Genomic DNA, 12814 nt, shown 5'->3' with positions numbered 1-12814 from the left:
CACCAACAATAACTCAAACTTTTTCTGCTCAACTTTGTGTATTCTGAAGAGCTGATACCAACCGTTATTTAGTAGGATTATTATTTTCTGTAAATATTTAGCCATGTCAAGCCAAGGACGCACATGTGTGTGCCTCAGTATTTAGGTTATTGAACTTTTTATCCTCATTAACTTCAACCATTGCACTGAAAGCACCTCTGTGCTTCCTTCAAACAGAGTTTGTTGGAAATGAAGAGATGCACTATAGCTTGCTTTTACAGCACGTTTTGGAAATGATTTTGGAGTGTTCTTGTCTCTTCCCACCTGCAATAACCGTACAAACATCGGCAATACTGGATTCATTTCCAATGAATCGCGTTATTGTAGTAAGCTAATGTTGGGAACTGAACATCTGGTTTAGAAAAGATCTTTTATGTCCATTAAAGTGGCCTCAGTCCAACAAACCTTATTGGAGTCAGAGTCACTCTATACCTGAGAGAAAAGTGCGTACCTCTTTGCTTTCCTTCAAGTTGACCATGAGATTGTCATGAGAGGGAATGAAGACATCTAAGAGGGAAAAAACAACATGTTATACAGTGATTTATTGCTCAACAATAATGTTTTAATAATAATGTAACACCATTAGAATCATATTTCAGTCAACTTTGAAATATCTTCAGAGAGAGATGCTGCTGGGTACATGCATTTAACCTACTGTACTTTGGTTGTACTCAAGCTCACCATGGGCATATTAAAGCAATACTCTGTCAATACTGTCAATTTAAATGTTTTACAAATGTTATATATTATATACTATAAATAAATAGTAAATAATTACATTTTTCTACAGTCGTTCCCTGTACTGAACTCAGCAGCTAATCAGAATCCCCAGTGCCATCACTGTGACCAATCAGATGAAGCTTTCCTGTGAACCAGCCACTCAGGTTCAAACAAAATTGCACCTAGATATGTTTTGAATGCCGTGCAGCAAATACGTGACTTTTCCAAAGTTCTCAACACTGGCGTGAACAGTGTACCGCGCGAGTCCTACTGTGACAGTGCAGGGGAAGAGGATATCTGGACATGCGCAGAGGTCACACACCGTGGATGTCCGACACCACCAGCATCTGGGGCTGGGACAGTCCGTCCTGCAGGTTGTAGAAGTGAATGGTGCTGTCGAAGGTCAGGAAGCCCACTCTGCAGCGACCATTCCCAGGCAGCCTGAGACAGAGGAGAGCTTTAACAGCAGCTACAACACTCCGTCACACCCCATTCTGAAAACACTTCTTATCCAATTGGAGAATACGGTCACGTCCTCAGTGGCGGTTTTTGAGACAGGGCGGCACAAGAGGGAGGGAAACTATACATCACAGCATTTGCTTGTTTCATCCAGCAGTCTCGCCGTTTCATGTGACACAGACACATTTTTTTGCTAAAACATACAATTATTTTTAAGATTTTGCCAAAAATGTTCCAGCTTTCTTTAATTTGACAATTTTTGTGATGTTTATACCGAATTTTCAGGACTATAAGTCACTCCAAACAATAAGTCGCACCAGCCTTGGCAACTATTAGGGCATGGAGGCGTAACTATACCGTTGTTCAGGTTGTTCAAGAACCCATTAGCAAACTCGTTCCTCTGGCTGTGGCCATCTAGCGATTAGCTTTGTTTGCTTTCTTCATTGCAGTAAGAGTTCATTGGTTTTCGCCAGTCCCTCACATGTCTCACGCTCACTCCAAACTTTACTGTTTTTTACATTTTCAGTGGTACAGTAAGTAAGTAAGTGCTTTAATTGTCATTATACAACTGTACAGGATTAGCAGATACTGGTACACTAGCCTAGAGCGCCCTCTAGTGGCTGTCAGTGTGAAAATAACAAACGTGAAATTATATATTTTGATAAATAAGTCGCACCCCCAGCCAAACTATGAAAAATACGGTAGTTTCACTTCTTTATTGGACACAGGAAGTGACATAACGTGTCAATTGCATTCCTCTTCTTTGCATCGAATAGAGATAACCCCCAGCCACAAACAGAGCGATGTGGTTCAGTGTTATTCGAGGAGCATTTCATTGGAAATGACATAAAAAGTTTGTAAGTTACACTGTACATGTATATATATTATGATGCCAGTGATCACAGAGATTTGAAGAGCTGGCAGGAGAGAAACTTACTTGTCCAGGTTCTCCAGCAGAGAGTCACAGAAGTACTTGAGGTATCCGGACTCCACAGCATTATGGGACACGTCCAGCACAAACAGGTAAACGGCGGGCTGAGGGGGGCGCAGCTGCGGAGGCGGAGTAGAGTCGGTTATACCGGGAAACAAAACTACATCCAACTTTTCAAGCACATTTGACTCGTTGAAGCTTTTCGCCTCTACATGAATTTAAATGACTTTTCTGTTTGGGGACACGTCCAGATTAGAGTGCTGCAACCCGTCCGACGTCCGACGGGACCCGTCGGAACCCGACGGGCTCGGTCGGACTCGGACAAATATTTAGAACTTATTTTCGGGCTCGGGTCGGACTCGGACACATCAGCACGATAATAAAAAAATAAAATAAAATGGGTCTGTTTCATTTCATGCATTATAAGCGATCATTTGTCAAAAAACTAAATAAATAGAAGATGCGGCATTTAAACCCGCTTATGCACTGCGCAGTGCGCACGCAGTAATGCTTTTAAGAAGTTGTGAACTGCTGTGACAACGAAACACGTGCAGTGACCGCACAGGTAAAACTGTTGCTCCGCGTAGCCTACGTGCGTGCGTGCGTGCGTGCGTGCGTGCGTGCGTGCTGCAGTGCGTGCTCCGCTCATCTGTGTTGACGTTACGAATGCCTTTTGATGGATAAAATCTGACTTTTTCCACACAAACAGTATCGTATCCTACTGTGTCATTAGGCTTATGGAAATATTGTGATTTTAAATGTGTCGGGCTCGGTCTGACTCGGACACAAATATCTTAATGCTTGTCGGGCTCGGTTCGGATTTGATCACTGCTCTGTCGGACGAGGGCCGGGCTCGGACAGAAAAAAACGGCCCGATCCGCACTCTAGTCCAGATGGATCAGACTCAGTTATTATGGTCACGTCCGGGTGTAGTTCAGGCGAGACGCTGCAGGGGAAAACTCAGATTTTTCAAGTAGTGGACAATTTTGAGATTTGTGTGTAGTTTTCTCCATTAAAGCCACACAGCGTAACTCTTCACCCGCAGCCCTGGCGGAGACCAACACGCACCGGGAACAGGTCTGACTTACTGCCGGCAATGCAAACCAAGCTCCTGCTGCGGTCATACAGGGAACGGACAGCCCTTAGCAGAGGGCCCCGGACCCCATACTCCCGGAGCACCCCCCACAGGGCACCATGAGGGACACGGTCGAACGCTTTCTCCAGATCCACAAAACACATGTGGACTGGTTGGGCGAACTCCCACGAACCCTCGAGTACCCGATGAACGGTATAGAGCTGGTCCAGTGTGCCACGACCAGGACGAAAACCGCATTGTTCCTCCTGAATCCGAGGTTCAACTATCGGCCGGATCCTCCTCTCCAGCACCCCGGAGTAGACCTTACCGGGGAGGCTGAGGAGGGTGATCCCTCTGTAATTGGAACACACCCTCCGATCCCCCTTCTTAAAGAGAGGGACCACCACCCCGGTCTGCCAATCCAGGGGCACTGTCCCCGACCGCCACGCGATGTTGCAGAGACGTGTCTGCCAAGACAGTCCTACAACATCCAGAGACTTAAGGTACTCAGGGCGAATCTCATCCACCCCCGGAGCCTTGCCACCGAGGAGCTTTCTCACCACCTCTGTGACTTCAGCCCCGGTGATGAGCGAGCCCACCTCCGAGTCCCCAGCTTCTGCTTCCTCATTGGAAGACATGACGACGGGGATTGAGGAGGTCCTCGAAGTACTCCTTCCACCATCCGACGACATCCCCAGTCGAGGTCAGCAGCCCCCCACCCGCACTGTAAATAGTGCTGGTGAAGCACTGCTTCCCCCTCCTGAGGCGCCGGATGGTTTGTCAGAATCTCTTCGAGGCCGACCGATAGTCTTCCTCCATGGCCTCCCCGAACTCCTCCCAGACCCGAGTTTTTGCCTCTGCGACCGCACGAGCTGCAGCACGCTTGGCCTGCCGGTACCTCTCAGCTGCCTCCGGAGTCCCACAAGCCAACAAGGCCAGGTAGGACTCCTTCTTCAGCTTGACGGCATCCCTTACTTCCGGGCGCCACCACCGGGTTCAGGGATTGCCGCCGCGACAGGCACCAGAGACCTTACGGCCACAACAGTTTGAAATTCAAGTCTCTAATTTAATCTTTCCCCACATTCACTTGCAGCGTCTCGCCTTAAAACAGGTCAAAACTGCACATTTCTTTTGTTACAAGTCTAAATGAAGATTTCCCTTTGGATGGCGGCTCGTTCAGATATGTTGGCAGAATAATGAGAAGATAAAGGTGGGTCTGGAAACCACAGATGTGCACATATGAGCGGACAGATGATTGTTTACCATGTAGTCTGAGGAGGCGATGAACTCCACAGTGGAGTTCTGGACCTCGGGCCTCCTGTGGGGCTCTCCGTACGAGCGCGTCACCGGGTTGTACATGAACTCATCTGGAACTGACATCAACACAGACGGGTCAATACAGAGTCATCACTGTGCATTATCGTCTTATCGTGCTGTTAAAGGGATATTTCAGGATTTTGGACATAGGCATAGGGCCTCATTTCCTACTTATCCAGAGTGCTGCTGATTTCTGGAGATATTTTTTTTTGTAATTCATGCAGTTCTTATATTTGAAGAGTTTCGTGGCGCTAGGCTAGCCTTTTTGGCCAATAAAAATATGATAATATGTACATGCTTTGGGTGGTATTAGTTAAAGCAGACACTGTTTACTCATTCTTGTGATTTAAATAAAGATCAGACCACATTATATGACAAGTTTTGGCAGAAATGTGAGAAATTCCAAACTTCTTCCTCCCGCTGTACATTATATATCACTGTAAACACTCCGAAACCGCTCCGCCCTGTCGGTCCGCACCGTGCCCCTCCTCTGGAAAGACGCCTTATACGCTTACCATCGTTGACCCTGTAGCAGAGGTTGCACTTCCACCGGCGCTGGTCCAGGAAGGTGACAAAAGGGTTGATGTAGGTGCGGCAGGTCCGACAGCGTACGATGGTGTTGGAGGTGATGACTGGTAGTTGCTGCGGAGGAGGAGCACAAACAGTCATTCACACGCTGGATACAGGACCATTTCAATCTCCGGATCTTCGGATATCACGTTGATAGTGCACAATGTTAAATACAACAATTTCAGCAACCTCCCTCTCTCTTGGTACAGCTGCATTGTTTGCCTTTTTCTGCTAACTGCATTTGTGGTGTCTGTGTCCCACATTGTTCGTAATGTGGGAATCACGGTTTCCTCTCACGCTCACAAAAAAGGGCAGCGAGCAGCAACAGGTGATGGAGGGAGTGCACTGGGAAGATTACTCTCGCAGGCAAATGAAAATGCTGTATGTGATTTCCATGAGGCCCTTACCTGCAGGTCCCTGAAGGGGTGCAGCAGCAGGCCCAGGGGCAGCCGCGCCTTGTTGAGCAGGGCCTGGGTCTGGGGGATACTGGTCAGAGTGCAGCGGAAGGTCCTGCTCAAACACACACACAGTCAGCACGAGCGCCGCTCTTTAAACCCTCGCCCTTTAACTGGACTCACTCAGGGCTGCAGTTGACCTTCTTGAGTTCCGGGCTCAGGTTAGGTTCGGGGGCCCCCAGGGGCCGGGGGGGCAGCAGGTTCCTCTCCTGCAGCAGGTTGACTGGCCTCAGAGTCTCCACCTCCAGCTCAGGGACTCCACTAAGGCCCCCGAGGGCCGCTGACAGCTGGGACAGATTCGGGAAGGGCTGCCCAAACATATTACATTTAATATTGAATTCCTCTCATTTGAAAAGTCGATGACAGCGCGGCACATACCTGGGAGTACTGTTGGTATCCGGGCTGGTATTGGTGCTGGGGAGCAGAGGTAGGGGCCTCCATATTGGGGTAACCATAGCCAGTGTAGGGCTGCACGTGAGGGGCCACCTCAGAGGAGGGAGTCTGTGCATCTGCAGAGGAGAATGGTTAAAGCCAACACTGACTCCACATATACACACCACAGAGACAGCCATGGTCCAAAACAGGTTCTCATCTGGCGGGGCAGGACCAAAACTGGGTTGGAACAGTTGTGTGAGGGGCCGAGGTTACATTAACTGGAAGGAGCTGACCAGTGCAGAACACCACGCTTTGAAACAGGGACAAACCCAGGGGGCGGTGCACTGAAGGCAGTACTCCTGTTTCCCCGACCTCCAAAAACACGCTGCTCAGGTTGGCCCTCAGCGGCTCAGGACTGACCCAACACCTGAATGAGATTTTAATTTACAATTGTACCAGGACAAATTAAGCTCTTACATGACACATTTCTGTTGCAAAAATGTTCAATGACTCTGTCCATTTTATTTAGCCTATTTTCTTATTTTGATTTAGGATTTAGGTTTATTTCCTAACTCGGGATGGTCATGGTTAACCGATTAACCAGTTAATTGCTAATTGCATAACCGGTTAAGATCCCTTTGCCTGGTTAACTGTGGCTGTCACGTGTCAGCCCTACTTCTGATGTATTCTTTATCCAGGAGCTCCATTCTTTCAAGTGTACTTTAGCCTTTTCAAAAACATTTGAAGTTTGGCGACTCTTTCACTCTTCTAATCAGCGGACTGTGACTGACAGTCGGCGTCTCCACTCTTCTCTTGCATCAGAGCGCACTCCCCTCCTTCTACGTCCGCAGCAGCGCAATTTTAATAAAGCGCTGGATTTATCGTCATGGTATTATTTTTTGAAGAAGTAGTCCTGAAACGACACTGAGTGGAAACAAAATATACGACAGGCCCGCGTTAAGTTAAGGCTCGTGTAATGACGACAGCGGAGGGATACGCGCACAGTGATGAGGCGGCATAATACATGTCCCAAATATAAACAAAACAAGAGATGTTCAAGAGACCTGCCTTCACAAACAGAGAGTATGGATCATCCAGGCTCCTGTACAGTTCACAAAGTAAGTGAGACTGGCCGGAAAAGCTACATAAGTATAAGTCTATAGTAGATCTGCCCTTAAACACGAGGAGTGTGGACGTGTGCGTAAAAACATAAAGCTAATGAAGAAATGACCCGACACGCCTGGTCATGGTGATATAAACGCTCTTGTGGTCACTTTATGTCACTTTAAACACTTTCAAAACGGCAAAGGGTTTGGATAATTTGGTTGAATGCATATTTTGTGTTAACAATATTGTTTTCTCATTGAGGTTGTGGCTTGTCCTGCACCAACACCAGTTGAGAACCACTGAGACCTGTGTGACACACGGTACCTGGGAAACTCCCTCCCTCCAGAGAGTCATAGCTGTTGGGCACAGGGGAGGCGCTGCCAGTGGTGGACGAGGAGGTGTCGCCCCCTGCAGACAAACACAGGTCAAACATAGCACAGACAGACGGAGAGGGGACACACACAGAGACTCTTGTATAACTACAGTTAATCCATGGTGGTCGGTGCAGGAGCTGAGCCGACAGTTCCAGTGGATTATCAGTCCGCTCACACCACAGCCCTCTGCAGGTGCACCCTCTCACACACACCTGTTCCCTTCACACCACAGCCCTCTGCAGGTGCACCCTCTCACACACACCTGTTCCCTTCACACCACAGCCCTCTGCAGGTGCACCCTCTCACACACACCTGTACCCTTCACACCACAGCCCTCTGCAGGTGCACCCTCTCACACACACCTGTACCCTTCACACCACAGCCCTCTGCAGGTGCACCCTCTCACACACACCTGTACCCTTCACACCACAGCCCTCTGCAGGTGCACCCTCTCACACACACCTGGTCCGCTCACACCACAGCCCTCTGCAGGTGCACCCTCTCACACACACCTGTACCCTTCACACCACAGCCCTCTGCAGGTGCACCCTCTCACACACACCTGGTCCGCTCACACCACAGCCCTCTGCAGGTGCACCCTCTCACACACACCTGGTCCGCTCACACCACAGCCCTCTGCAGGTGCACCCTCTCACACACACCTGTTCCCTTCACACCACAGCCCTCTGCAGGTGCACCCTCTCACACACCCTCTCTGAAATGTCTGTATACAGATAAACACGTGAGCACCTGCTTCCTCGTCCTCCTCCTCGATGTCTTCGTCCTCTGAGCTGGATGAGGACTGTGCTGGCTCGGAGGCTCCGCTGTGGCCCTCATATCTATACGCAGACTGGGGGGCTGCGGGGTAAAGGCAGACACATTACAGTATGTCCACTTTCTGTTCAAAAGGGCTGTCACCATAATTACTATATCGACTTATCGTTCGATAAATGATGGATAAACAACACATTTTGGGCTCAATATTAATCCTCACTACATTTATTTGCATCTTCCCCCATTTTTCTAATATTGTAAAACATTTAGGTTGAATAAAGATTCAAATGGTTGAAGCCAAAGCTATTACAAAGTTGTTCACGTTAATTAGGATTGATTTTTATGCATCTATAAACCACAAATAGGCTAAAAGAAAATGTCGGCATTTAAGCTAACTGTTAGCATTGCGGCTAAACGCCATGAGGCATCGGAGGCTGTCATGTGACTTGGACAAGACTGGTTTGACAGATTTTACTCTGTAGAGTTAGATTTTTTTTATTTTAAAAACGCATCGGAGTCAAACCTTTGGCCTAATCGCATTAGACTTTACATGTAAATGTACTGAATGAAATCAGATTCTAAAACAAATGTATTAAAGTCAGCTCTATGAGGAATATTGTATTTCCACTAAACAATTCTCCAGTTTGTTGCTATTTTCTCTCCTCAGTGGAGAGTTGCATCCTGTAGGAACACCGGTCACATGTCACGTGGTATCAGTTTCTGGTATCGGGACCTCATGAATGAGTACGAGTATAGAGTACAAGCATGTGGTATCGCCCGATGCCCGATACTGGTAATGGTGCATCCCTACTTTTAGAGATATACATTTGTTTTGAAAATAAACTATAGGCTACTTATTTATTCATTATCAATGTAAAGTATTCTAATTTACCAATTTTCAGATTCTCACTTAAGTGCTTCTGGGACGACGAGGGTAGCGACAATACAAACCTGAGGCAGCGTTCCCGTGTTGGTGGTGCCCGGGTGAGGGGGCCACAGAGGCGGAGGGGGTTCCAGTGGACGAGGGGGCGTCTGTCTGTCCACTGCTGGGCTCCACTCCACTGTACGGGCCGTAGGAGGGCTGTGGGCGCTGGTCAAAGCTCTGCGGGGCTGGGCACAGGAGCAACACAGAACAACATCCTTAAAGAGACGAGAGTTTAAAACTTGAGGCGGGGGCTGAACTGAAGATCCCATGGTGGTGTCGATGGTACTTTATCTTAGTTTTTGTCATATATCTGTGTCATTACTGGGAGCATCCACATGAAACAAAAACAGTATCATAATTGATCGTCTTCTCTGTCTGTCTGTATGAGCTAAGGTCCAGTTATTTTCACTGAAAGATGACAATACGACAAAATTCAAAAACATTAGTATGATACTGGCCAGTAGAAAAACAGATTTTTCTTTCTTTTCTTTCTTCTTCTTCTTTCAAAACTTGTCTTCCTGCCATAGAGCTGCTCTGTTATCCACCTGATACTATGGCATCATCTCATTCTACAGGGTTTACACTAATGTATACCTTTTAATGCCCAAATACTATATTTTAAAGCCACAAACGCAGAGAATGATCTGTGCATGTTTCATTTCTTCAGATGTGATAATATGTTTATCAAACAGAGGAAAGATAATTGGACAAACCAGACGACTTCTTCGGGACGGCACACACATGATTGCTTTATGCGCACGTTCAGTCTACATAGTGTGGACAAGGCGAGTGGAGGAACCGAGGAGCTTGAACGCCCGGCGTCATTTAAATCCCCTATTTGCATGTCCCCACCATTATGCCACAACTTTTCCCTTGTGAGCATGTACATCTGTGGACAGTAGCTTGAGCATCAGCGGCGGGGCAGAGTTCAGAGCGTCTTTGAGCCCATGATGCCCCGCTGCTCCCACTGCGATGTGAGGGGCGTAGGGGACACGTCTTCTGACTGTGCGATCTTTCACTAAACTGATATTGGCATGTTACGTGGGAGAGTGGACGGTCAGCATCACAGCGCTTTTTGTTTCGTGTTAATTGGTGAAATATTTGCGGAGATATTCATATTTTCAGGTTGCAAGAGCCCTACAGTTTGTTTATTTACGTTCACTGCATTTACGCGGAAACACGTGATGTCTGTAGTTTAATTTGATCAAAAGGTTTTACTAGAAAACGATCAGAAAATAGCTGTTGTGCTCTTTCCATTACTTAGTTTTATTGAGAGGTCAAGTGGGGAAAGGAGGACGGCGGTGTGTTGCTTTCAGACTGTAATGACAGCAGTGAGGGGCGGGGCCACAGGGAAGAAGAGACAGACTTACAGTTACCAAAAATATATATACTGCATTTTAAAGTAAATACTAAGAAATTTGACAGGTTTGTTGGCATCATTTACCTTTCTTCAACATAAAGTCTTTTCTCCCCGTTTTATGCCTTTGTTGCACTTTGTTAAAAAGAAGATATAATGCTTCTGCCCTTCATGTTGATTTTATACATCTGAATTTGTTAATAAAAAAAAGACAAAACCTATGTTTATTTGTCTTTTTATAATTTTTGCTGATCCGAAGAACGATCCGAACCGTGAGTTTTTTGATCCGTTGCACCCCTAGTTTTTTGATTAATTTAAACAGTAAACAATGTTGAGAAATGTCATAATTTTCTGATACTATTCAGATTTAATGCCAGTTTCAATCTAAACTAATGATTTAATGACTTTTAATACTTTTCAATGCCCTGCAGAAACCCTGTTTCAATACTTATTATCAATACTTATCTAAATGAATTTTTTGTTGTCTGTTTACCTTCACCAAGCACGTTTTGAGACAAAAATGAGACAGAAATGAGGAGGAAGAGGCAGCGAAAAGCATCACAAGAGCAAAAAATGTAACAAAACAGGCGCCAAAAACCCCCAGCTAAACAGGCAATGATGAAAAATCAAAACAGTCGGCAAAAAGTGATGAAAATGCAACAAAAAACCAACAATACGACAAAAACGTGATGACAAGTTAAAGCTGAACTGGAGAAAATGTGCTTGGGGGTTTAGATGTTAACTAAAACTAAGCTAAAATTCTATCACATTTAGAACTAAAATTAGAGGCACTTTCATCCAAAAGGCTAAATCTAAAGCTGCCAAAAAAGAACACTGTCCGATGAATTGTATTTGGGGCATTTTTATGCAGAACATTCTCAAAATGAAAACCTAAATGAGAGAGAATCAGTTTTCCTCTGTCAAATTCCTGGGGAAACTTCAAACAGTGTCTCTAAATGCCCTCAGTACTGTCATACCTGTGCCGTGTGGCTGCCCGTTGACCGCGGCCGTCTGCTGCTGTCCTGGGGCGCTGCCGTACCCCCGCGGAGGCTGTGCAGGGCTGTACTGATGCAGAGGGGCTCCAACCTGCACAGGCGCTGCCCCACCCACGGCGCTCTGAGGGGCAGCGTACTGACCGCTCCCTGGCGCAGGGTGTAGGTAGTTCCCCGGGGCAGGTGTCACGGGGTATTGCTGCGGGGGTGGGGGGCCAGGGTACGGCTGGTGTCCGTAGTAGGAGCCCGGAGGAGTGCCGTAAGAGGGCTGCTGCGGCGGGAACGGCTGCTGACCGTACTGCGGGCTGGACGGGGGCGCCGTAGAAGGGTAGGCCTGCTGGGATGGTGGGGGGTGGTGCGGCTGTGTGTGGCTGTTCTGGTAGTAGTGTGGAGAGTGGGTGGTGCTGGAGAGCGGGGGTTTGCTGGGGTAGCTCTGAGGAGGGGGGGCTCCGTAGTATCCGGCGGACGGTGGTGGGTACATCTGCGGGTAGCTCTGTGTCGGGCCTGCACACATGGAGAGCTCTGTTAAAGTGTGTGGATAGTATTAAAGTATTTATTTCTTCACAGGATTATAGACCAGACTGATTGTCATATGGTCTTGCTCAGCAGCTGACTGCTCTCCCAGCAGACTGCACAATTAAACTTTGTTTGTTTTCTGATGTGTAAATGAGAGCAGCTGACTCTGGATGTAATTCCCTTCAGGATCAATACAGTTTCTGTGTCTAGCCATCATTTAGGTCAGTGGTTTTCACACTGTGGGGCGCACCACATTTATACAGGGACATCTGATACTTTAGACTTCATTCATTTTAACTATGCACATTGTACTGATGCTTTAGTGGTGCATTTAAACATTTGAATCAGACTCATGGTCGTCCCAAACTAGCTTGATCTTTATCAAGGCGCATCGAGTTGCCTTGTGTGTGAAATGCGTGGTATAAATAAACTTGCCTTTATCTCGATTTAGAAAAAGAAACTTGGGAATTAAACTCTGGGTTGACATATTTACTGTCTCCAACTCCAGTGTATCACAAGTATCTTGAAAGGGAGAGTAACTCTTTGCTGTTTTCATTTCAAAGTAATTCATGGAGAAAATAAAATGCTAGTGTATATTGTTAGAGGGACTATACGGAGTTTAAACATGTTAAAATGAACTATTTTCCTCCTCCTACATGTTCCAGCCATGTCCTAATGTGTAGACTGAGCTCAGACCTGAAGGTGTTACTTCGGGTCCAAAGTGCCGTCATGCAGGAGCTTAATATAGAAGCTGCAGTTACACGTATGACCTGAGGTGGCAGTAGTGAGTACACAATGGCCAACTTGCATCTAGCCCCTTTAAAGAGA

At 46.8% G+C, this 12814-nt stretch overlaps 1 protein-coding gene across 2 annotated transcripts in view; it reads right to left on the bottom strand.

The window, feature by feature from the left end:
- The window catches only part of sec24b (SEC24 homolog B, COPII coat complex component), a 33473-nt gene that overhangs the window by 19342 nt on the left and 1317 nt on the right, over window positions 1–12814 (bottom strand). Inside the window, exons 2-13 of one of the 2 annotated variants that reach the window (XM_079557246.1) lie at window positions 11456–11974; window positions 9148–9306; window positions 8173–8280; window positions 7373–7456; window positions 5945–6075; window positions 5690–5874; window positions 5519–5621; window positions 5057–5183; window positions 4488–4597; window positions 2156–2268; window positions 1082–1200; window positions 491–546 (exon numbers count right to left, since the gene is read on the bottom strand). In XM_079557246.1, the coding sequence (XP_079413372.1) occupies window positions 491–546; window positions 1082–1200; window positions 2156–2268; window positions 4488–4597; window positions 5057–5183; window positions 5519–5621; window positions 5690–5874; window positions 5945–6075; window positions 7373–7456; window positions 8173–8280; window positions 9148–9306; window positions 11456–11974 (1814 nt within the window). Of the gene's footprint in view, window positions 1–490; window positions 547–1081; window positions 1201–2155; window positions 2269–4487; window positions 4598–5056; window positions 5184–5518; window positions 5622–5689; window positions 5875–5944; window positions 6076–7372; window positions 7457–8172; window positions 8282–9147; window positions 9307–11455; window positions 11975–12814 lie in introns of both variants that reach the window. The other variant, XM_079557247.1, reaches the window with a different exon arrangement.

This window comes from Gobius niger (assembly GCF_951799975.1).
Source record: "Gobius niger genome assembly, chromosome: 5".
Classification (NCBI taxonomy): Eukaryota; Metazoa; Chordata; class Actinopteri; order Gobiiformes; family Gobiidae; genus Gobius; species Gobius niger.
Note: the sequence above shows the minus strand (reverse complement) of the source record. Positions and strands in the feature narration are given on the sequence as shown.